General features: G+C 37.9%; 2 protein-coding genes across 3 annotated transcripts; both read left to right on the top strand.

Moving 5' to 3' along the window:
* Positions 1-556: 556 nt before the first annotated feature.
* Positions 557-5,836, top strand: LOC107141955 (protocadherin beta-18-like). Its single transcript, XM_015485276.2, has one exon. It carries the CDS (start codon positions 1,582-1,584, stop codon positions 3,931-3,933), a length of 2,352 nt encoding a protein of 783 aa, XP_015340762.1. The 5' UTR covers positions 557-1,581; the 3' UTR covers positions 3,934-5,836.
* A 486-nt stretch (positions 5,837-6,322) lies between these two features.
* Positions 6,323-22,986, top strand: Pcdhb15 (protocadherin beta 15). Of its 2 annotated transcripts, XM_048811672.1 has the most exons (3): positions 6,323-9,033; positions 19,298-19,354; positions 19,731-22,986. In XM_048811672.1, exons 1-2 carry the CDS (start codon positions 6,660-6,662, stop codon positions 19,312-19,314), a joined length of 2,391 nt encoding a protein of 796 aa, XP_048667629.1. In that variant the 5' UTR covers positions 6,323-6,659; the 3' UTR covers positions 19,315-19,354; positions 19,731-22,986. The 2 variants fall into 2 exon arrangements, with proteins under 2 accessions (XP_048667629.1, XP_015340774.1); XM_015485288.2 differs by lacking the exon at positions 19,298-19,354 and having other exon boundaries at positions 6,325-9,033.
* Positions 22,987-23,898: the final 912 nt, after the last annotated feature.

Raw genomic sequence — 23,898 nt, forward strand, 5'->3', positions numbered from 1 at the left:
GAGGAGGGATTTCCGGGAGAGATATTTCCAGCTGGGGCTTCCTGGACAAGCCTCGTGCATTCGGGAGGATTCCCCGGGAGCTGTGTGAAGTGTTTTCCTGCAGTTTAAAAATAAAGTTTGTTCCTGCTTCAGTGGCTGGTGATTTGTGCCCAGCCAGACTGCGGCATTGTGCTCTATTTTAAATATATGATAATTTTTCTGTCTCTTTTGCTGAGAGCCACGGCCGAGTCTGTATGGCCCCTGGCATTTTGCCAACAGTATTGATTGACAGGCGAGGCATTACTATCCGCCTCTGCCGCAACTTTTGAGTTCTTGCACTATTTTGGAGTTCTCGGGGATTTCCGGGGATTCCCCGAGAGTTCCCATTGGTTGGGGAAGTGCAGGAGGAGGGATTTCCGGGAGAGATATTTCCAGCTGGGGGTTCCTGGACAAGCCTCGTGGCGTTCGGGAGGATTCCCCGGGAGCTGTGTGAAGTGTTTTCCTGCAGTTTAAAAATAAAGTTTGTTCCTGCTTCAGTGGCTGGTGATTTGTGCCCAGCCAGACTGCGGCACTCTTTCATAGCAGAAACTGTGTCTGGTTACCATTCTATTCCTAACACTTATAGTTATGCCTAGCACAAAGTATATGCTCAATAATTATCTGCTGAATAAATTATGAATAGATATTAAAATATTTAGAATTGTTTCTCTGGAAATGCTGGGTCTACAAAATGATGTTTTACAACTAAACTGGGGTCTTGTTTTTTTTTTTTTTCAAATTTTAATGTTGCCGTGATGTGGATGCAGATTATCTTACTTTATTTACTGTTGAGCATTTGATTTTCTACCTTGCCAGGTTAAGTCTTCAATGGTATATCCTCAAGTGAATGGTACCATTTACCTGGCCTAAAATTCCCACCCTACCCCCAAACAACTACTCACATATGCTACGTTCACTTTCAAGTGCATAGCATCTTTCTTGCTGTCTTTCTGGAGTATTTGCTAATAACTAGAGAAAACCTCTAAATTCCTATTTCCAGTTTTCCTGAGAACCTCTTACTTGCTAAGTCAATTGCATGCAAGGGTCCTCTTAACTATCTTTATTGTCTTCACAAAGAGATCATAACTTAAATTTGATGAAGGGACTACATCTTAAATACGATTTTATATCTACCACTGTTCCAGCAAATTATGGTTTTATTGTGTAAATGACTCAGTGATAACAGGATCATATGTCATAAAGAACACAATTCTGATAGGAAAATATAATTTAAATTAAGAAACACATAGATAATATTTCATCTAGAACTTATTTGACTTTGTCTAAAACCTGAAAATCTGCAGAGTCACATGGTGGCGCTGCAGGATAAGATGCAGAAATTTTCGTAGGAGCAGATGCTCTGGTTTCCCTTAACCAGTGAAACTGAGAGTGCTGGAGAAAACAGGAGAAAGGCGGCTTTTCAAAGTAAGACAGGGCAACAACATCCTCTGGACAGGATTGCAAAATATAGATTGTCTAAAGTCCAGGATATAGGAGCAACTCCCAGAGCTGCTAGAGATTGAGTTGAAACGTTTCCACAGAAAGGAGTTCAACTAAGAAGCCATGGATCTGCAAGAGAGAATTGCTCAGCAGATAAGGCAAGTGCTGCTTTCCTTTGTTTTGCTGGGAGGGTCTTTGGTGTGTTCTGAGACCTGGAGATATTCTGTGGCAGAGGAAATGGAGATTGGCTCCTTCATAGCCAATGTAATAAAAGATATGGATTCCAGTGTGGAAGATCTGGCTGCACGGAGGGCCAGAGTCATCTTTGATGACTATAAACCTTACTTGAGGTTGGAACAGCAGACTGGAAACTTGGTCTTAAATGAGCAACTGGACCGGGAGGCACTTTGTGATATCACTACGCCCTGTATATTGCATTTCCAGGTGTTATTTGAAAATCCTTTGCAATTTTTTCGGGCTGAGCTTTTGATCAAAGACATAAATGATCACACTCCTATGTTCCTAGATGAACACATACTTCTAAAAATATCTGAAGGTACTACACCAGGAACTTCATTTCAAATGGATAGTGCTCAGGACTTAGATGTAGGAAGGAATGGTGTTCAAACCTATACAGTAAGCCCCAATCCTTACTTTCACCTTAACATACAAGAGAGTGTTGAGGGCAGAAAATACCCAGAGCTGGTAATTGACCAATCTCTGGATCGGGAAAAGGAGCCTGAAATTATTTTAACTTTAACAGCCTTAGATGGAGGGTCCCCACCAAGGTCTGGAACTTCACTGATTCAAGTTGTTGTCCTTGATATCAATGATAATGCCCCAGAGTTTGAGAGACCAGTCTATGAGGTGCAGGTCCCAGAGAACAGCCCTGTGGGCTCCTTGATAATCACAGTGTCTGCTACAGATTTAGATGCAGGAATAAATGGAGAACTATCTTATTCATTTTCTCATATCACTAGAGATGTGCGGAAAACATTTGAAATTCACCCAATTTCTGGTAACATCCATTTGAAAACAATTCTTGATTTTGAGATTATTCAGTCTTATACAATAAATATTCAGGCCATTGATGGTGGGGGTCTTTCTGGAAAATCAGTCATTATAGTTCAGGTTGTAGACGTGAATGACAACCCACCAGAAATAGCCATGACATCTCTTACTGGCCTCATACCAGAAAACTCTTCACCAGAGGTGGTGGTCGCTGTTTTCAGTATCCGGGACAAAGACTCTGGGGACAATGGGAGGATGATTTGCTCAATTCAAGACAACCTCCCCTTTCTCTTGAAGCCTACTTTCAAGAATTTCTACACTCTGGTAACAGAGCACCCCCTGGACAGAGAGATAAGAATGGAATATAATCTCACCATCACAATCACTGATTTAGGAACACCCAGATTGAAAACCACACACAACATAACAGTAGTGGTCTCCGACGTCAACGACAACGCCCCTACCTTCTCCCAAACGTCCTATACTCTGTTGGTGAGAGAAAACAACAGCCCTGCCTTGCAAATAGGCAGTGTCAGAGCCACAGACAGAGACTCAGGCACCAACGCCCAGATCACCTACTCGCTTCTGCCAAACCAGGACCCGCAACTGCCCCTCGCCTCGCTGGTCTCCATCAATGTAGACAATGGGCAGCTGTTCGCGCTGAGGGCGCTGGACTTCGAGGCCCTGCAGGCGTTCGAGTTCCACGTGGGCGCCACAGACCAAGGCTCGCCAGCGCTCAGCAGCCAGGCGCTGGTGCGAGTGGTGGTGCTGGACGACAATGACAACTCGCCCTTCGTGCTGTATCCAATGCAGAACGCCTCTGCGCCCTGCACCGAACTGGTTCCCAGGGCGGCAGAGCAGGGCTACCTGGTCACCAAGGTGGTGGCAGTGGACAGAGACTCAGGCCAAAACGCCTGGCTGTCATACCAGCTGCTCAAGGCCACGGAGCCCGGAGTGTTTGGCGTGTGGGCGCACAATGGCGAGGTGCGCACCGCCAGGCTGCTGAGCGAGCGCGACGCGGCCAGGCACAGGCTGGTGGTGCTGGTCAAGGACAATGGCCAGCCTCTGCTGTCTGCCAGCGTCACGCTGCACGTGCTGCTGGTGGATGGCTTCTCCCAGCCCTACCTGCCGCTCCCGGAAGTGGCGCCCGAGCGCACTCAAGGGGACTCGCTCACTGTCTACTTGGTCATCGCCTTGGCGTCGGTGTCGTCTCTCTTCCTGTTCTCTGTGCTGGTGTTCGTGGTGGTGAGGCTGTGCAGGAGGAGCAAGGCGGCGCCGCTGGGTGTGTATTCGGTGACTGAGGGCCACTTTCCTGGACACCTGATGGATGTCAGCAGCACTGGAACCCTGTCTCAGAGCTACCAGTATGAGGTTTGTCTAAAGGAAGGCTCAGGGACTAGCGACTTCAAGTTTCTGCAGTCTATTAATCACAATCATCAAGGGACTGTGAATGACGCAGAGTAAAATTCTAGCTTTGCAAATTGTTTTGGATAATTAGTGACTGTTGGTTTTCAGATCATTCGGGATACAGGTTAATTTCTTTCTAAGTATAATAGATCTCCATTATATTTTGGGTTCATATAAAATTTTCTAATGTTTTTCATTGATTTTTCTAGTTAATAAGAAATTTTTTTCTAATGTAGTCTCATAATTTCCTTCTCTTTTATCATTTTTACTTGATGGTGACAACAAAATTTCAACTTTACTCATTACTGAAAAGTTGCAGATATCTCTTCTATCAACTTTTTTTAAAGTATTAGTTATTGAACCCATGGGTGCTTTAACATTGAGGGACATCCCCAGCACCTTTTTATTTTTTATTTTGTGACCAGATTTTTCTAATTTGCTTATGGCCTTGCTAAATTGCTGAAGCTGGCCTGGAACATGTGATCTTCCTGCCTCAGCCTCTGGAGCTGCTGGGCATGAGCCACTGTGCTCAGCTTATTTATCAGCATTTCAACATCAAATAGTACTGATTTGAATATGATGCCAGCCCCATTCTATTTCATTGTTGTCTAGTAATTTTTTTCTAAATTTGATGATTTGAAGACAAGCATAATATAATGAATGGTTAGTATTTCCTGTTTATCTGATAATATGCTTTCCTGTGTAGCATATTTAAATGGAGAAATATCTGTAAAAATGCATGATTTTATTTTATAGTAGGATTACATCAACTTAAAGTCTTTCCTACTCTTTATATCAACTTTCAGAATATAATTATCAGATTTTCTCAAGCATTGCAAGTGATATTTTGTTTGGCTAAATATGTGAAAGAAATACAGAAAGTCAATCCTCTGAGAGACAAGAAGGAAGGAGATATCCAAAAAATAACTTTGGTGTAGATTTTCCTGTTGTAGATGTTTCATTTCCTTCCAATAAGTTTTGTCTCCTGGGATTATTAAAAATTAATTTTCTGGGCTGGGAATATAGCTCAGTTGGTAGAGTATTTGCCTTGCATGTATGAGGTCCTGGGTTCAATCCCCTGCATCACAAAATAAAATAAAATAACTTTCTTTTAAGATAGCTAAGTGAGGCTTTTTTCTTGTTTAAAAGCATGTTTAGATATTCTTGCATATACTGGTGAATTAGAGCTTACTATTAATTTGAGATTTTATTATGACTTTTAAAAAGTATTTATCTTTTAGTTATAGATGGACACAATAACTTTATTTTAGTTTTATGTGGTGCTGAGGATCCAGCCCAGTGCCTCACGTATTGTGGGCAAGTGCTCTACCTCTGAGCCACAGCCCCAGCCCTTTATTATGGCTTTTTCTATTAACAATATCATTTTCCATCAAAAGGGTTGTACACTATTAGTAGTGTGGAAGAGTCATGTACAAGTTTTGCTAAAATATATAATTTGAGAAGAACTGAAGGATATTTCCAATGTACTTCCCAATTGTTTAATAGAAATTCTTAGAAAATTCTGATATATAAGATAGAGCTTTTGAATATCATTAGTATCATAATAGTGTTTGTGTGAAATGCTGTTGACAATGTAAAATGTGTATCTAAAAGAGATGTATACCTTATTTGTAAGATATTCATAACCTTATTGTCATATTATTTCTTTTTGCAGTGTATCTCTTGGGTTAGAAAGAGCCAAGGTATTTTATCATTCAATGAAAAGACATTTAATATCACTGTGAATTATTTCAAGTTATTTTAAATGCTTGATGTATCAAAAATAGATACTTGGGAATACTCTGTCTTATTTAATAGAGCTTATCTAACAACTGGGATCCCAGAAAAAGAAGAGATGTCTATAGTAGGGGAAGAATCCATCTATCAGAATTTTAAAATTAATTGTGATTTATCCACTGGTCCATTTGACAAATATTTATGGAGCATCTACCATGAGCCAGGGATTATTTGGGGGGGGGGGGGTGCAGAATGAACAAAACAAAGTTCTAGTATTCATGAATGACATAGGAAAGAAATAAATATGTACATCCATGCTATGAAAAATGATAAATGTTAGTAAGAAAAAACAGGGCAAGAGATGTAAAAGTACCTTCATATACATTTTCCTATGACTGAAAAATTTATTGGCCAGTATTATGGTTCTTACTGGCTGAGCTACATCAAGCATTTGAAAGTAAATCGAGGGCAAAGCATGTTGCTGATACTTTTTTAAAAATCACATGGCTATGTGTCCTTAATTTTACAAGATGAATGATCATTATGCCTTCTTTCACTTCTCAGTTTTCCTCAGAGCACTCCTATCCAGAATATTGGTTTAGAAGGGCAGGGGCATGTCTGGATTGTTTACTGATGTATTTTCAGAACCAGAGACACAGATATCAATAATACTTCTTTGAATGAAGAAATAAAAAATTATAATTGCATGATTTAGTTATTACATATTCTCCTCAATTTCCAAACTTCTAAAAGTTGGATAAAGACATTGTAGCAATTCATTTCCAAGCAAAAATAACGCATGGTGGCGCTGCAGGCTAATGCTTTAAAAGAAAGAAACGCCAATAAATGCTAGGAACTCTACTTCAGATCCCCAGTTAAAAAAGAAAAGCCCGTAAGCAGAGCCGGACCAGTAAGTCTCCAGAGAATGCTGCTTACCTACCTTTCCAGACAGGTTATCAACTAAAAGATCGACCAGTGTCTCAGTTCCATTGCTCCATAAGGTACTGCTGACCCCTGTTCTTGAAAAGGTGTGTGCAGAAGTAAAGATGGAGTCCGGAAGGGTGCGCAAACAAAGGCAAGTTCTGATTCTCTTTCTCTTATCCGGAGTGGCTCAGGCAGGCTGGGGACTCCGACGCTATTTTGTGATGGAGGAAACTGAGAGCGGCTCTTTTGTGGCTGACCTGGCTAAGGATCTAGAACTAGGAATGGGGGAGCTAGCTGCGCGGGGAGCCCGGGTGGCCTCTGAGGATAACGAACCACGTTTGCAGCTGGATCTGCAGACCGGGAAGTTGATATTAAATGAAAAATTAGACCGGGAGCAGCTTTGCGGCCCCACCGAGCCCTGTGTAATGCATTTCCAAGTGTTACTGAATAAACCTCTGGAGGTATTTCGAGCTGAGCTCCTGGTGGGAGACATAAATGATCATTCTCCTGAGTTTTCTGAAAGAGAAATGATCCTAAAAATCCTAGAGAATAGCCCTCCTGGTACTGTTTTTCCTCTGAAGAAAGCTCAGGACTTGGACGTGGGCAACAACAACGTTCAAAACTACAATATTGGTTGCAACTCTCATTTCCATATTTCCACAATCAAACGGGGAGATGGCCGGAAATACCCGGAGCTGGTGCTGGACAAAGAGCTAGATCAGGAGGAGCAGTCTGAGTTCAGATTAACCCTGACAGCGCTGGATGGCGGCTCTCCACCACGATCTGGCACCACTCAGATTCGTGTCCTGGTCTTGGATGTCAATGACAATGCCCCTCAGTTTGAGCAGATACTCTATGAGGTGCAGGTCCCAGAGAACAGCCCTATAGGTTCCCTAGTTGTCAAGGTCTCTGCTAGGGATTTAGATGCTGGAGCAAATGGACAGATAACATACTCGCTTTTTTATAGTTCTCAAGAGATAGGAAAAACTTTTGAGCTAAATAGCCTTTCAGGAGAAATTCGACTAATTAAAATGCTAGATTTTGAAACCATATCTTCATACGAACTAGATATAGAGGCATCTGATGGGGGAGGACTTTCTGGGAAATGCTCTGTTTCTATCAAAGTGTTGGATGTTAATGACAACTCCCCAGAACTAAGTATCTCATCATTTACCAGCCCTATTCCTGAAAATTCCCCTGAGACAGAAGTGGCTCTGTTTAGGACTCGGGACCGAGACTCTGGGGAAAATGGAAGGACGGTTTGCTCCATCCAAGATGATGTTCCATTCACGCTGAAACCTTCAGTCGAGAACTTCTACAGGCTGGTAACAGAAGGAGCTCTAGATAGAGAGACAAGAGCCCAGTATAATATCACTATTACTGTCACTGACTTGGGGACACCAAGGCTGAAAACCGAGCACAGCATAATAATCCTCGTCTCGGACGTTAACGACAATACCCCTGCTTTCACGCAAATGTCATACACGCTGTTGGTGCGTGAGAACAACCAGCCAGCCCTACACATAGGCAGTGTCAGCGCCACAGACAGAGACTCAGGCACCAACGCCCAGATCACCTACTCGCTGCTGCCAAACCAGGACCCGCACCTGCCGCTCGCCTCACTGGTCTCCATCAACGCGGACAATGGGCAGCTGTTCGCATTGAGGGCGTTGGACTTCGAGGCCCTGCAGGCATTCGAGTTCCGAGTGGGCGCCACAGACCAAGGTTCGCCCGCGCTCAGCAGCCAGGCGCTGGTGCGAGTGGTGGTGCTGGACGACAATGACAACTCGCCCTTCGTGCTGTACCCAATGCAGAATGCCTCTGCACCCTGCACGGAGCTGGTGCCCAGGGCGGCAGAGCAGGGCTACCTGGTCACCAAGGTGGTGGCAGTGGACAGAGACTCAGGCCAGAACGCCTGGCTGTCATACCAGCTGCTCAAGGCCACGGAGCCAGGGATGTTTGGCGTGTGGGCGCACAATGGCGAGGTGCACACTGCCAGGCTGCTGAGCGAGCGCGACGCGGCCAGGCACAGGCTGGTGGTGCTGGTCAAGGACAATGGCCAGCCTCTGCTGTCTGCCAGCGTCACGCTGCACGTGCTGCTGGTGGATGGCTTCTCCCAGCCCTACCTGCCGCTCCCGGAAGTGGCGCCCGAGCGCGCTCAAGGGGACTCGCTTACTGTCTACTTGGTCATCGCCTTGGCCTCTGTGTCATCGCTCTTCCTGTTCTCTGTGCTGGTGTTCGTGGTGGTGAGGCTGTGCAGAAGGAGTGAGTCGGCGCCGCTGGGTGTGTATTCGGTGCCTGAGGGCCACTTTCCTGGCCACCTGGTGGATGTCAGCGGCACAGGGACCCTGTCTCAGAGCTACCAGTATGAGGTGTGCCTGAAAGGAGATTCTGAGAGTAACGAGTTCAGATTCTTGAAGCCTATATTCCCCAATATTCTGAGACAGGACTCTGGAAGAAAATTAGAGGATATTCCAACCCTCCAGAATAATTTAGGTATTTGAAATTTCTCTGCTGGTTACATTAATTGTGCCTCTTTTGCTTTTCATTTTCCTTTTAACTTCATAGTGATGTTTAATTTTACTTTTTTAATTTTTTCTAGTAGTCTTTAGAATTGTTATTTTTTATTTTGTTGCCCTGTTTGCTTATAATTATTTTCAGATTTTTCTATTGTGAGTAAATAGTTTATATCAGGAAACTTTCTATTTCTGATTAAAGTTTTATTATTCCCAAAGGATCATATATGAATGTGAACCAGTTCTAATAATTCTAACTCAAAATTTAAAGGTACATTTCCCACTATATGATACTACATGAAAATGTATAATTCCTCTTTTATCATACTTTATTTTAAAATCTGGAAGTCTTTTAGTCTTTATTATTTACACAGCTATAACTTTTCAATTACCCTATTTCTATTTGGAATGGTATTGGTTTATGTTCATTAATATCCATTTTCTTCCCAAGCTCCCTGTTTTTATTTTTATTGTCAAATAGGCAGCCATATGGATAATTTCAAATTACTTATTTCAATTTTACTCTTGCAATCACTAGACTTTCACTGTAAAATACATGTCAGTTTGTAAAACACAGCTGTATCACCCATTCTTTCTCATATAGATTAATGCAAAAAGGACATAGGCTCAACTCTAACTGAAGTTATGATCTTGATAAATTACTTAACAGGTGTATTTATATATAGATTGGCCATGTTTAAGGTGTTCTTATAAAGCAAACAGACTCTAGGATCAAGTGATGCATATTTTTGCAATTGTTCCCTACCAGGGCAGTATTAGAGCTCAGATATGAGAAGTCCCCTAAAAGCACATGTGTGAGAAATTGGAACAAGGTTCAGAGGTGGAATGATTAGTTTATGACAGTTGTAGCCTAAATAGTGGATTAAATTACTGATTTAGATTAGGTGGGTAGTAACTGTATGCAGGTAGGGTATAGCTGGAGAAGGTAGGTGCATGCCTTTGGGGTGTATAAGAAGTCAGCCATTTATGAACTGAGGTCTCTTAAACTGTGTACCAAATAAACTTTCCTTCTTCTATACTGTTCTTGTCAGGTTTTTGATCACAGTGATGAATAAGCTGACTAAAACAGAAATTGGTACACAGAAGTGGGGTTGTTGCTCAGAATAACCTGACCATGTGGTTCAGAAGTCTTTGGATATGATTTGTGGTGGGAGGAATTTTGAAAAGGCTATAGATGCAAGCTGGAGAAGCTTTAGAATGGATGATTAATGGATGATTCTGCTGGTAGCTCAGAAAACCAGAATGCTGATAGGACTTCTGGGCAGGAAATACTAGACTTATGAGGTTTCAATGGAGGAGAACTGAACTAACAATTGGAGTAGAAGCCATTCATGTTACATTCTGACAAAGAAATTGTCTATATTTTGTCCATGTCTTGAGGCTTTCTGTGAGGCTGAATTTAAAGGTGACATACTAGTTAATCTGGTGAAGGAAATTTCAAGGCAGCACAACATTAGGAGGTTGCATGGATATTGTTGGTGACATTTAGACAAACTTACTGTGATAATCAGGAGTAGAAAGCAGAGCAGAAAGATTTTTAAAACTTGTTTGGTCAAAAAAAGTTTGGCCATAAAAGTATAAGTAAAACTGAGGCTAAGAAATTTGTGGTTGTTAAATACATTAGCAATACTAAAGAGATGTTAAGTACTTTACAAAGAGACTATAGGAAAGAAGATTTAGGGCATCTCTGGAATTGGCAAAACCACACCCATCTCCAGCTCAGGGTGTAAAAGTAAAAATTCCTTTGAGAAGAGACCATTGGGAACCCTGTCTGCATTGCGGGGGCTAGGAAGTTGTTTCACTATGCTTGGCCACCCATGCATTCAGAGGGTGCTGCATCCATGATCCTAGGAGATTTGGCTGCTGCTCAAGATGGTGGCAGCATCAACCATGTAATTCTGGTTCTGCAGGATTGCAGGATAATGGAGTAAGTGGTTTATAGAGGATACCACTGAGATTTCAAAGGAATAACTGGGTGTTTGGGCAAAGTGTAGCGGGGTCAGAGTCCCTGTGGCTGCTTCTAAAAAAAAGTAGTGAATGAAGATGTGATAAGGAAATCAAAACTACAGTGGAGATCCCTGAGATTAAGAGACACTAGTAACATGGAACATCTGCTAAAGAAAGCTGCAGGAATTGAGCAGAGACAAGCCAAGAAAGAGCCTGTGTGGGCTGTAACCAACAAGGCCAAAAGGGCAGAGCTGCACAAGGCCCTTGGAGAAAATGTCATAATGCCATATGCCACAGATGCTGGACATGGAACTTCAGAACTTATTTGCCCAGCTGGATTTCAGTCTTGCCTTGGACCCATCCTTTCTTTCTATGCCCTTGTGGACTAGAAATATTTGCTCTGTGCATTATATATTGGATATATGTAACTTGCTTTTGATTTTTACAGGTGTTCATGCTAAGAGTTTTCCTTGAGTCTCAGAGGAGACTTGGACTTGAAATTTTGGGTAATGCTGGAACTGTTAAGACTATGGGGACCTTAAAAATGGACTAAATATATTTTTCATTGAGAGATGGGCATGAGCTTTTAAGGATCAGGGATGAAATGTAATAGTTTAGATTTGGTGTGTCCCCCAAAAGCTCACATGTGAGACAAAGCAAGAAGGTTCAGAGGTGAAATGGTTAGGTTATGAGAGTTATAACCTAATCAGTCAATTAATCCAACTAATGTGGATTGATTGGATTGATAGCTATAGGCAGGTAGGTTGGGAGTGGAGGAGATAGGTCACTAGGGGCTTGCCTTTGGGGTTTATATTTTGTCCCTGGTGAGCAGAGCTTTCTCTGCTTTCTTGTTGTCATGCCCTGATCTGCTTTCCTCCACTATGCTCTTCTGCCATGATATTCTAACTCACCTTTGGCCCAGAACTATGAAGTTGGCTAGCTATAGACTGAAATCTCTAAATCCACGAGCCCCATATTAACTTCTCTAAGTTGTTCTTGTCAGGTCTTTTGGTTACTGTGATAAAAAATTTTTTTTCACTAGAACAGGCAAGAAAATTCTCAAACGAGTCCAGATTCTGGGCACTGAGGAGTTTCTAATGGTACAACATCTCAGTATCTACTTGCCTTTGGATGATTATATTTTTCTGGTTGATGAGGAATTCAGGAAAAAATACGTTGTATAATGAAAATGTGTTAACCAAACAAAATTTAATAAAGGATATGTTGATGAAGCAGTTGAATTATTTCAAGAAAACATTTGGAGAAATGATGGTATCCCCCAAACTTGTCTATATCCTAATTCCTTTTTCCTATGAATATTTCTAATTCCTGGTACCTGTGAATATTTTGTGTTACATTGTCAAGTAGAATTAATGTGCAGACAGTATTAAGGTAGATGATCAACTAAACTTAAAATAGAAAGAATACCATAAATAATCTAGGTTTATCTGATTCAACCAATTGTTAGGCATGAAAAACAGAGTTGAATTGTCTATGAGATAAAGAAATTCCACCTAAGCAAAGGAGATTCATCTTCTGCCTCAGTGTTCCAACCTATAATTGCGAACTAACTGCCATACGGACTTTAGACTTGTCTAGCCAAACACATAGTTTGCTCAAATTGTTTCTCTGGTCAAATCTTGATTGGTACAGATTTTAGAACTTGGAATGGGGTGTTGCTATAATAAATAACTAAAAATATGAAAATGACTTTTGAATTGGGCAATGATAGAAAAAGCCTAGATTGCTTTGAGTGGACTATTAGTAGAAATGTTGTGTTAATAACTCTACTAATGAGGATTCAGATGGAATTGAGAATATGGTGGGAAACACATATTGCCTTATATAATATACAATTCATTTTAAGCAGATTTCAGGAATATGCATGGATGTTAAAATTACTGCTAGTAAGAGCTCAAAAATGAGGAAAATGTTACTGTAGACTAGAGGAAAGTGAATATCCTGGCAGGAAACTTAACTGACTTGTGACCTGCAGTTACATGGAAAGAAGAACTCATAAACAATGAACTTGGACAGTTAGCTGAGATTTCCAGACAAAATATTGACAGTGCAGCCTGATTTCTTTTTGCTGCTTATAGTAAAATATAAGAAAAATTATAAGAGGAATTAAGATAGTCAGGAATATAGATGGAACTATTTAGGAAAGAACTATGGAAAGAGTCTTTTACCTAATAAAGTTAATCCCTGCTACATATACAGGAGATACACAAGGCTTTTGTGAATGTTATACCAGCAGAGACCTTGCCAGCTTTGATTGACAGGGATTAGTATTCTCTATCTATTTTGAGAGAGACTTGTATGTTTTTCCCCAAACACAGCAAATAACATTGAGGAGAGCTCATTTTACTGTTGTAAAGTCATAGTTAAAATAATTCACATTCAGAAATCAAATCTGGGGAAAACTCTACAGCCTTTTTGCACTTGGAAACATAACAAAAAATAATTAGACTATTGTTTTCATTTCTGTATCAGCAGCCTGGAATTTACTGGAGAAGTTTTACCACAGGCTATGGGCACCCTCTGTGTAATGTGCTCTCAAACATAAATGAGCAGTTCAAGAACTAGGGATATTGATTGATTGGTTGGTTAATTGATTTATTGATTGATAGTGGTGCTGGGATATTGAATCCAGGACCTCAAACATTGCAGGCAATTGCTCTACCACTGAGATATTTTTCCAACCCCCAAACTATTGTTATTTAAATGATTGTAAATGCTCAAATAGATAGCTCAGGAAATACTTCAACATTGTTTGGACATTATATTTGACATGAAGCAAATCCCAGATACTCAGAAAACTGAGACAGAGAATTGGAAATTCAAGGCCAGCCTGGGCAATTTAGTGAAACTCCATCTCAAATTTTCAATAAATGAAAAAAGGGCTGGGGTTACAGCTCAGTGGTAGAGCACCTTTAGATTAAGCTCCCAGTAAAAAAAATGTTTTGACATGAAATAAAAAAGCATGGGTCTGGGGCTGTAGCTCAGTGGTAGAGCACTCATCTTGCACGGGTGAAGCCCTGGGCTCAATCCTCAGCACCACATAAATAAAACAAAGATATTGTGTCCAACTACAACTAAAAAATAAATATTAAAAAAAAACATGAAATCCTTGGACCAAGTTCTGTCTCTTTCTGATTATAAAGTTTTTTATCTGACAGTAGTTAAATTCTGACCTATCACGGGATATCAGAAATCCCTAATTTTGACAGACCCAAATAAGGGAGTTAAAAGATGTTCCTGAGCATAACTTCTTAAAAGGAAATTTTTACTTAACTAGTCTGCCCCCAAATATTTCTCCCCAATGTGTCTCTATCACTTTCAAATTCCAGAGTCATGTTTGAAAACAATATGTTCTTCTGCACATCTTTTTCTGCTTTAAACACAACTTTTAGATTTTTATCTTTCATATTTACAGAAAATGTACTAACAAGAAATATCTCTTCCAAACTTAATACCTCTGTATTAAAGTCTAACTTTTCTTGTTTGCAATCAATAGAAACCCAGTTCAAACTAGCTCAAGGGGGGGTGGTGGTAAACAGAATTTATTGAGAGGATATTTGAATATATAATGCACTTTGAGATATGCATGACAATCAAAACTGATTTAAAACAATTAGAAACAGAACTTGAAAAACTGTATTATATCTCCTGTTCTTTTATCTTTTATTCTATCTGCTGGTTTCATTCTCTTTTACTGAAGGCCACCTTCTTCCACATGGGGAAAATGCCCTCCTATAATTCAAAGTTATTTTTATTACTATAAATTATCTCATGCCTTTTCTAGCCCCAAGTTCAAAAATCTTGGTGAACTTGCATGAACTCTAAGTTTGGAGCAGGAAATTGGAGGCACGTTTGTGTGTTTGTGTGTGTGTATTTGTGTGTGTGTGTATGTATGTATGTTTATTAATATGACTGCTCTCATTTGTTTCACATGCTTGTAATTGAGGTAGGAGATAGATGCCCTCCACAGAATAAAGAGAGGCAAATAAATATCTGTGGATGTCAGTATTCACCAACACCAGTCATTTGAAGATAAGAGAATCAGTTTTCTTTTGTAATTCTTGTATTATTTTGTGTGTCCACAAAATTGAAAGAACATTTATTTCACAATTAGAACAACAAATTAGCCCAAATACTTTGAACTGACAGGAATTTGTCTGTGAATTGGTATTCAATGACAATGATAATTCCATATTGATGCTGAATTTCTGTAAACTGCCTGCAGAGGCAAAGCAGACTACCTGGAGTGGTGGTCATTGATGGGGCTTCCTTATAGAATGGGATTAGTAAGGCCTGTAACATATATGTATCTCTTTCAAATCTCCCTTGGAACATTCATTTTTCCTTATACACTTGGCTTTCACATGCTTTTAGTGGATTTGTTTCCTCATGCACCTAGATGTTTCCCCTTAGTAATTTTTCAAAGGAAGAGGTACAATAGAAAAAAGACCCAAACAAGTGGATTTGTTGTTTCTGTTTCTGCCTGCAGTGATTACTTTTGACAGATACTATATATATGGTAAATGTGTTATGATAAAAGGGTGTTAAAAATGTCTGGTGAGTTCTAGCACTTTCATAATTTGGTCACATACCTAGTCTCCCTTATATTTGAAAACTTTCAGAATTTGGTCACATACCTAGTCTCCCTTATGGGCTGAAAACAGCAAATACCATCTCCTCTAGGGATTATAACCAATTTTAAGATAATATTAATTTGAGTACCAAATCAGAGAAAGAAGTTTACTACTAGTACCTTTAGGTTTGGTCTTTTTCTTAATTTTTCCTAACAACATATTTGGATGAATCCTACACTTCTCATACACTGAAATCTTTTAAATTAAATCCGACCAGGCACACTAGTACATGCCTATAGTAGTAGTGGCTCAGGAGGCAGGGGTAGGAGGATTACAAGTTCAAAGCCAGCCTCAGCAACTTAGGTAGCCCTAAGCAACTTTGCAAGATCCTGTCTCAAAATAAAAAATCTAAAACAATGGGCTAAGTATGTTGTTTAGTGGTTAGGCATTCCAATACCAAAATATTGAAACAAACAAACAAATAAAATAGGCCCATAGATTCAAACATGTTTGTACTACTCCTTTCCTATCTTCACAAAAACTTTAGCTGGAAAGTGTAGAATTCAAATCCATCTCTAAATCATTATTACTTTTGTGTTTCTTACATTGATCTGGAATATCTTGAAAAGAGCATGATTCCAGTCACCAGAAGAATTTAAAAAAATAAATTTTATCATAATACATGAATGGTAATGCATTTAACAATGTTAGAACTCCACAGCTGCACTCAGAGCACTTGTTTGTTGTGTGTGTTTGAGTGTGTGCCTGTATGTGTGTACATGGTGGGGGTGAGGGAGACCAAAGGTGGCTTAGTAGGAAGTAAAGGTGCACTGCATGCAGAAATACAATTGTTTAGTTTTTTCTTCTTTTTCTAGCTTCTCTGGAATCTTAGATTGTTGATTAAAAGCCCCCTAATTTTCTGATATAAAAATTGTTTTTCCGTAACTTTTCCACATAAAGAGATTTGTTTCTGTTAATCCCTGAATGAATGTTGGCACCTTTGCAAACTAAAGGAACTTTTCTTTGTGAATTTAATAATCCCAACATTATTGTATCTACAATTTTGGTGGCCCTTTGGCCTTAAAGGAGCAACCCAGAAGAGAAATTATAGAGCAGAAATGGCCCCTTTTTCCTCATTGAGATCAGGAAAAAGTAAAGTTGACAATAAGATCAACCAGGGCTGGGATTAAGGTGACATCAGTAAACCAATATATATAAGTGCAGTGTGGTTTCTCTCTTTGTTTTAAATTTCACTTTTTTGTTCCTTATGGAATTTTGCATTAATTTAGGTTTTTAAAGACTATTACATTAAGTGATATCTAGCTTGACTATTAAGTTTTTGAGTGATCCCTTAAAATTTGTATCTGAAACACTTGTCTTAAACTTGTTCTAGTAATTAGTTGATTTCAAGATGCAAGTTCTATGAGATATCTCCGAGGTACTGATGGAAGTCACAGGTGGAATTTAAACAGGAAAATTTGAAGCATGTTCCTTGATATTCTGAATATGGGATAGCAGGAGCAATGGTGAAGAATGTAAGGGTATAGAACAGAGTTGATGATCTGAAGTCTTGCAATCTAGGACTAGAACTACATGTGTATGGCCATGATTTACTAAATGAATTGTTCACATCTTTTTCTTCTGCATAGCATGCAGCAGGATGAAAAATTTTAGCTATCAGATAAATTCAGTGCACAAATGCATTGAGATTTTTTGCATCTATTTCATCCATTGATTTTGTATATCTATTTTATAAAGAATGTGTCTATGTTTTTTTTCTTTTAATGCCCTGGTCAAGCTTTAGTTTCAGGGATCTACAAGTCTCATAAAATGAGATGGCAATTGTTACTCTTCCCCTATTATATGAAAGATTTTTGTGTCCAGCATTTATTAATTTTCATTATGGATTGGATAGAATTTACTATTGAAGCCATCCATGAATGAACTTTATAGTGTGTGGGAAGATCTTGAATATCAAATTCAATTTTTTACATATGCTACAATTCCAATTTTCTATTTTCTTCTCTGTCAGTAACATGTTTTGCAAAATATTTCCATTCTATGATGTTGAATTTATTGGCAAGGAGTTACTTATAACTCATCCTGTCTATGCATTTAGGGTCTATAGTGATGCCCCTCTTTCATTCAAGATGTTGGTGATATGTTTTTCTTCTTTTGTCTTTATCACTACAGTGATAAAGTGAGAGTACTAATTTATTATTTGAAAACAAACCCTTAACTTTGTTCTTTGCCTGTTGACTTCAGATTTCCATTTCATTGATTTCTACTATTATATTTTACTTTCTTTTATCTTATTTGGGTTTAGTTTTTTCTTCTTTTTCTAGCTTCTCTGGAAGCTTAGATTGTTGAATATAAGCCCCCTACTTTTCGAAAATAAATTAAAATATATACAAATATAAATGAAAAGTGTCAATTTCTCTATATACATTACTTAAGCTGTGCTTCATGAATTTTCCTATGTTGTGCTTTCATTACTGTTCAGTTTATCTATAGATTGGTTTTCTTCATTGACCCAGAGGTCAAGTACAAGTACATTACTTAATTGCCAAATATGCAAGGATATTATTTTGACACCCAAAATAACTGTTTGTGTCTGAAAAAAAACTATATGATTGAAATCCTTTGAAGTTTATTCATTATTTTTTTTTTTAATGGACGAGTTTTCTTGGTGTGATTCCCAAGTATAGAAATGTGTGTTCTGTAACTATTGGGCACGGTGTTTTACAAATATCAATTAAATTAAGTTGATTGATATTGTTATACAAATCTTCTTTATTCTTTTTACTATATGTTCTATAATTACTAGAAAAAAAGTGTCAAATTTTTCAACTGTTTTAAAATTTGTCTATCCTTTCATGTCTACCATATTTTCAACCTCATATATTTTGAAATTCTGATATTAGATGCACATATGAGTAGTATTAATTTATTTTCTGGGTTAATGAATACTCATAATTATGAAATGTTACTTTTAATCTCTAGTTACTCTGTGTCTGATATTTAATAGTCATTCCATATTTGTTATGCTTAGGATTTCCAGGATATATGTTTCTTCATTATTGACTTTCAGCCTGTCTTTATACTTAAAGTACCTCTTTTGGTAAATGGAATAGGGTTGAATTTTGCTTTCTTATCCAATGTTGTTATTTTTTATTTCAAAGTGAAAAAGTCAGCCAGGCACAGTGGCACATGCCTGTAATCTGAGCAACTCTAGAGGCTGAGGCAGGAGGATCATGAGTTCAAAGCCAGCCTCAGCAATTGGGACACTGTCTCTAAATAAAATACAAAAAAGGACTGGGGACATTGTTCCGTGAATAAGTGCCTCTGGATTCAATTCCTGGTACCAAAAAAATATTGAAAAGTTGTTTTGATTTACATATAATTATTTGTTGTATCTACTTTATTTTTTATTCATACTCTGTTTTCATTCATTTGTTCCTAATTTCCTGTTTTCTTTTGGCTTTATTATGTGTGTTTTGGTATTTCATCTTATATCCTTAATTGACTTGTTAGTTATAACATTATCAGGGGTGTTTCTTCTAAGGATAACAAAACAGTCATTTTTTATCACACTTTACTTTAAATTAGTATTATGCTACTTCACTTAAAATCTGAAATGGTTCCAATTTTGTAATTCTCATCTTTATTTCTTTGGCACAGATCAGCACAAGATGTAGAAGAGATATTTGAGAATTCATGTGGAGAAAACTGCTTTGTGTAAGCAAATTGGATAGTATCTCAAAAAGATCTTAATATTTACAGTATAAAAATATTTCAAAATGGGGAGAAACATAATGAGATTAATCAGTGTTGAATAGCCTGCAGCCCAATTCCAAATCTAAATGTACACTAGAGAACTCATGCTGGAGAGGAATTACATAAAATCAGAAAATGTGAGAAAGAATTCACTGATTGTTAAGTTATATATGGGATCACATGCTGGACACAAATTCTATTGATGTAAGAAATATAGGGTATCTTTCAAATGTCTCTTGTATCTTGGATCTCATATAAAATTCACATTGGGGTAGAATACTCTGAGTCTGCAAAATGTAAGAAAGCTGATATTTTTTCTTCATTCATTTCTGTACAGGTAACAACTCATGGTGAAGATAAGCCTCATGAATATAAGAAATGTGAAGAATTCTTCCATTTTCTTTGATGCCTGTGAAAACTCCCAATGAACCTAAAAATTGTGGGAAAATCTTCATTGACCTTTATCCTTTAGGGCACATGTGAGAACTCATATTGGATTTATATTCTATGAATATAAAACATGAGAAAGTTTTTATACTTCACTTTCCTAATGTACACATTAGAACTACCATTGGAAAGAAGACATATGAATAAAACTAATGTGGGAAAGTCTTCAGCTATTCCTTGATATGAAAAAGAGCCCTATACATACAAGAAATGTAGGGACATCTACAGTTTCACTTCATCCTTTAATAAGTACATGAGTACTAAAACTGGAGAAAAATCCTCTGATTACAAAAAATGTGACAAATCCCTCATTTCTTCTTATATATACTGCACATCGCCTTTTGAAGGGAACCACTGCAATTGTTAATTTTAGATGTCAGCTTGCCTGGATTAAGGGCTGTGTAGAAAGAGAGTAATCATTACTTCTCAGTATGTCTGTGAAGGTTTTTCTGGAAAAGTTTGATATTTGAATCAGTGGACTGAGTAAGGAAGATCCACACTCACCCAATAAGAATAGGCACCAGCCTTTTTTTTTTTTGGGGGGGGGGGTAACCAATAGAAGAAAAAGGCACAGGAAAGGACCTCTGTGTCTTCTGAAGTTGGGAAGTCAGTATATTCTCCTATGCTGGAAGGTCAGAACTCCAGGTTCCTCAACCTTTAGACTCCCAGATTTCCCAAATAGTATCTCATGTCATCAAGTCATTGGACTTGAACAAAGCTTTGCCACCAGCTTAGCTGATATTCCAGCTTGCAGATGGCCATTGTGGGACATCATGGCCTCCATAATTATGTGAGTTCATTCCTTTTCTCCCTCCATCTTTCTCTCTCATTTGTTTCTATATGTTTCTCTGGAGAAGCATGATTAATACATTCTTCAGTTGCTCCTCATTCCTCTTATAATGCATGAAGAGAAATTCTATTAATATAAGGAGTATAGGAAAATACCAACTTGTATCTTGTTCTTTCAAAGGCATTTGAAAATTCACATTAGAGAGAAGCCATAGAAATGTAAGAAATGTCATACAGTATAATTACTAACACTTCAGTGTGCATGTGAGAACACATACTGAAGAGAAAATATACAGATATAAAATTGTAGGTAAGACTTCAAGTCTTTCACATTGCTTAGTCAGCAAGTGAGAACTCATACTGGGAGATAGACTAAAGATCATGGAAAATCCTTTAGTTTTCACTCATATTTTCATAGGCATGTGAAAACACACAATGGAATGAACCCCAATAAATATAATCAATGTGGAAAAGCCTTGAAATGGCTTTCATATTTATGCATGAGGAAATTTATTCTGGAAGAGAAATATTTAAACTGAAAGTATAGAATTGTTTGCCATTCTTCAAGTAGACCCCTAGCTCATAGTTTATCATTTTTATTTGCTAATAAAAACCTCTACAGTAATGACCATTGCTCCCAGTACCCTTTCAGCTATATCACACAACATTTGACATACATTATGGTTCACTAATATAAATGATTAATTTCAATTATGAAGTTCAATTGGATGTATGGCTAAATTAAAACTTATTTCAATTTGCAAATAAAAGTTTTTGAAATTACTTTTATTATTGTTTTTAATTAATTTCCATTATGCTCAATTCATGTGATCATATTATAATTGACTATGATACTTATTGGAGTTTTTCCTGGCCTACTATGGCCGACTTTATGTTTCCCTACTTCCCTTCTTCCTTGATAAGAAGAAGTGAGAGGAGCTAAGCAACTTGGAATTTTTCAGGTTATTGGAATTTACTAAGGAGAGATGTATCTTTAGCATTATCATAGCCAGTGTAGTATACAACTTACTGTGTTGGTCAATTGGTGTTGATAGAAATTTTAAAATGTGTAGTTATCAAAAAGGGCAGTTTCAATCTGACAGTCAAGTATCCTTTTGTATTCTGCTACAAGTTGGACACAACATTTCACACTTAAAAGAGAGAACTTGTAATCATGAGAATGAATAATGGTACCTCTGGCTTGTGTTATATGAAGTTTAGAACTATATTTTCCAGAATCCTCTTTGTTTGGTCCAGGTTGCAGCTGGACCAAAAAGGAACCTCAGATTTGGAATGCAGAAATGAAGAAGAAATATATCTTCAAGACATACTGAATAGTTGCAAGAGTTAAGACAATGAAGTCTCTACACAACTATCAATAAGCAAATTGAAAATCAAACCTGAGTACTATACTATAAGACAAAGAGGAAATAATAACTTTTGTATTATATGCCCATGGCATTTTTTAAACAGATACAGCATTTTTTGTATCTTTATTTTATTTATTCATTTTTATGTGGTGTGGGAGATTGAACCTAGTGCCTCACACATGCTAGGCAAGTGCTGTACCACTGAGCCACAACCCCAGCCTTACTCATGGCATTTATGGACTGGCTTTAATCATACATTTGGTACATTTTTGCTGATAAAGTTCTTATAATGTGGCTACCAGAAAATCCTTTAAACTGGTGCCTGTGGTTTTTTGATCCAACCCATAATTTTGAAAGCATTCTTGGTTTCTTGCAAAAATAAGAGATCACAAAAGTACTATATTTATTTTGCTGATCCAGTTATTCATTGGACTATACTTACATAGTTCCCTGGTTTATTTTCATTAAATAAATAGATGTTAGAGAACAAAATCCTGGTACCAGATGCTACACATCAGACTAGTTTTATGATTCTTTAGATAAGTTCTAAAGAAATTTGTTAAACAAATGTAGTCAATATATATTTTAAAGTTGTGTGTTTGTATTAATCTTTCACCATGTTCTGATATATATAATGTATATACTTAATAAAGAAATACCTCTTTCAAATTACAATTTAATTAACATTTTTCATTGAAAATGTTAATGAAAACTAACTTAATTATTCAACTAGTGGTTTAAAACATATATTAAAATTAAGCCCATGAAAAAACTGCTTAGCATAACTATACATTCCTGATGGAGCAGCAAATATTTAAAATTATCATTCATTTTTGTGATATCTTCTGAGTATACCTTGCAAATGATATAAAGTCAACAAGGAGACATAGAGGATATTGTTGATTATATAAAAATTAAAATTTTAGCCAGATGCATTGGCACATGCCTGTAATCCCTGTGGCCCAGCAGGCTGAGACAGGAGGATCTAGAGTTCAAAGCCAGCCTCAGCAACAGTGAGAGGAGCTAAGCAACTCAGTGAGACCCTGTCTCTAAATAAACTACAAAATAAGGCTGGAGATGTGGCTCAGTGGTTGAGTGCCCTGAGTTCAATACCCAGTACCCCAAAAATATTTTTTAATTTTTGAAAAATAATTTAAAATTTGTCTTTATGTATATTTTAATGCAATCTTAAATTTAACATTATTTTAAAGTTCTTAGAATTTTAGTTCACTATTCATATTTATGTAACATATATCTGCTATTAGCTCTTACTAGTTATCAGTGTTTAGGTAATGGAGGATAAAAGAAGTTAGCTGTACCAGACCATATTATAAGTGGAAAACATAAGTAATTTGTTGTCTAAAGTCGTGTTTAAGGATTTCATTAATCCATAACCAGTCCCACTCATAAGAACTTAGTACATTAGTTCTTGCTAGGCAAATCCTTTCATTATCTTACAGCATATAAGAATGGATAATCTTGTCAGGCATGGTGGTACATGCCTGTAATCTCTGGCTTGGGAGGCTGAGGAAGGAGGATTGCAAGTTCAAAGTGAGCCCCAGCAGTTTAACAAGACCCTCAGCTACTTGGAAAATCCTGTCTCTAAATAAAATATTAAAAAGGGCTAAGGATTTGTCTCAGTGAAGTGCCCTTGGGTTCAATACCCAGTACCAAAACAAAATGGATAATCTGGTAATATTATTAGAATATTTTCATTGTGTGTTTGTATTAATCTTTCACCATAAATACCAGTTGAATTCAAGTTTATAGCCCCAAAAGAGTGAATAAATGCATGTATTAACACACACCTTTAGAGAAGAGGAGCAGCGGCCTGCTGAGAGGCAGAGCCGCCCCCTCCCCCTGCGCCGGCAAGGTAGAGGGAACTGTGACCATCCACAG

This window comes from Marmota marmota, unplaced genomic scaffold (assembly GCF_001458135.2).
Source record: "Marmota marmota marmota unplaced genomic scaffold, marMar, whole genome shotgun sequence".
Classification (NCBI taxonomy): domain Eukaryota; kingdom Metazoa; phylum Chordata; class Mammalia; order Rodentia; family Sciuridae; genus Marmota; species Marmota marmota.

Excerpts from the sequence above, each read along its gene's own strand:
- LOC107141955 (XM_015485276.2), top strand. The coding sequence starts at position 1,582 with ATGGATCTGCAAGAGAGAATTGCTCAGCAGATAAGGCAAGTGCTGCTT.
- Pcdhb15 (XM_048811672.1), top strand. The coding sequence starts at position 6,660 with ATGGAGTCCGGAAGGGTGCGCAAACAAAGGCAAGTTCTGATTCTCTTT.